This window comes from Microtus ochrogaster, chromosome 24 (assembly GCF_000317375.1).
Source record: "Microtus ochrogaster isolate Prairie Vole_2 chromosome 24, MicOch1.0, whole genome shotgun sequence".
In the NCBI taxonomy this organism is placed as follows: Eukaryota; Metazoa; Chordata; class Mammalia; order Rodentia; family Cricetidae; genus Microtus; species Microtus ochrogaster.
The window spans coordinates 32,638,841-32,640,621 of NC_022024.1; the positions used below are offsets into that span (position 1 = coordinate 32,638,841).

Genomic DNA, 1,781 nt, shown 5'->3' on the forward strand with positions numbered 1-1,781 from the left:
TCTGTAGACCAGGCTGGTCTCGAACTCACAGAGATCCGCCTGCCTCTGCCTCCCGAGTGCTGGGATCAAAGGCGTGCGCCACCACTGCCCAGCCAACAGTGAAATCTTGTCTGAAAAAAAAAAAAGAAAGAAAGAAAAGAAAGAACATTATTTCCCAACTAATCCATTTTTTCTTTTTTTGAAATACAGAGTTACCGTTCAGATATTACTGAAACAATGTTCTCTTCAGGTTGGTGAAACGGCTGGACAAGCCAAGGTACTTGCCATCAAAGCTACCAACCTGAGTTTTATCCCTAGGACCCATGTGGTAGAAAAGAATCAACTCCTCTAAGTTTTGCTTACAAGCACCTTAACGTGCATGTGCGCGCATGCACACACACTCACAATAACAGGAAAATACAAGTAAATTGTTTAGGGGGTCAAAGGAACCTAACTGGAGCAGAGAGGGATGAGAAAAAAAGAAGGAGGGGGCCGGGGGCACATGAGTTCACCATGCAATATCTATGGATGAAAGCATAATCAGTAAATTAATCATTACATAATGTTTTTACGTTTGAAAGATTTACTTGTATTATTTTCAGTTATGCATAGGCATCTGCGTCTGCGAGTACGCTTGAGTGAGCGCTGGGGCCCTTGCACGCCAGAAATGTCAGGTCCCCGAAGCTGTAGTTACAGATGGTTGAGTGCTACTTGATTTGGGTGCCAGAAACCAAACTTTCTCTGGTCCCCTGGAACAGTTTCTCTCTCTCTCTCTCTCCTTTTCTTTTTGGTTTTTCGAGACAGGGTTTCTCAGTCGCTATGGAGCCTGTCCTGGAACTAACTTTGTAGACCCTGCTGGCCTCTAACTCACAGGGATCCGCCTGTCTCTGCCTCCCTCCCGAGTGCTGGGATTAAGGGCTCGCGCCACTACCGTCCCGAGGAACAGTTGTTCTTAACACTTGAGCCATCTCTCCAGCCCCAGCTTCAATTCATTGAAAATGATTTAGTTGCCGCTTGGCTCCTCGAGCGCAGTGAGACCAGGAAGGCGGCAGAGCTCCTGGTGCTTACGATTACGTCAGAACGCAGGGAACCAGGGTTCTGCAACCTCCGCGGGACCCTAATTGTAGGACGCGCTTCTTCCAAGCCAGGTGACTTTCAGCTGACCTTGCGAAGGAGGTGGGTGTTGAGAGGAGCTAGTGTAATAATGGCAATACTTAGAGCCACTAGAGAACGGAAGCCCAGTCTGAGTGGTAAAGAAAGAGTCTGGTTTGCTGCCTTGTGGCTTGGCTTGCTGCTAACCCTGAGCTTCAGGCCCTAGTGCTGTTTGCTGCTCTCCGGCGCTGTTTCAGCAAACCTTCGACAAAAGCCCCAGGACCCTGGGTTGTCACGTCCTTCTCTCTCTAGAGATAAAAGACACAAGTCAGGTGGCTCAGTGAAAAGATTCCGGTTTAGAGTGGTTTGGTGACCCCTACCTCTGGCTGGATGACCTTTAGTGTGTGGCTTTTTTTCCCTCAACCTCCGTTTCCTTATTTGAAAATGGCAATAATTGAAAGGGGGAGGGGACTGTATTTGGTGGATGTTTGTCACGTTACTCCCAAGCACAATGAATATGTTTTCGAGAGTAAGCTGCTTAGTAACCCTACGGGAAAAAGGAGAAGGAGAAATACGGACTGAGGTACGTGTTCAAGCGCAGTTAGGAGCTGGGAACCCACAAGGGCACAGAGAGACAAGGCCTCAGGTTAGTGTTAGCTGACCACTTAAAAAGCAGTAAACCTAGGAGAAGGAGCCACACGGTAAGAGAA

General features: G+C 48.0%; 1 protein-coding gene across 1 annotated transcript in view; it reads left to right on the forward strand.

Moving 5' to 3' along the window:
- Positions 1-1,781, forward strand: part of Spic (Spi-C transcription factor) — a 42,096-nt gene that overhangs the window by 21,690 nt on the left and 18,625 nt on the right. The window contains exon 3 of the mRNA XM_005358278.1: positions 987-1,155. Coding sequence (XP_005358335.1) covers positions 987-1,155 — 169 coding nt within the window. The remainder of the gene's footprint in view (positions 1-986; positions 1,156-1,781) is intronic.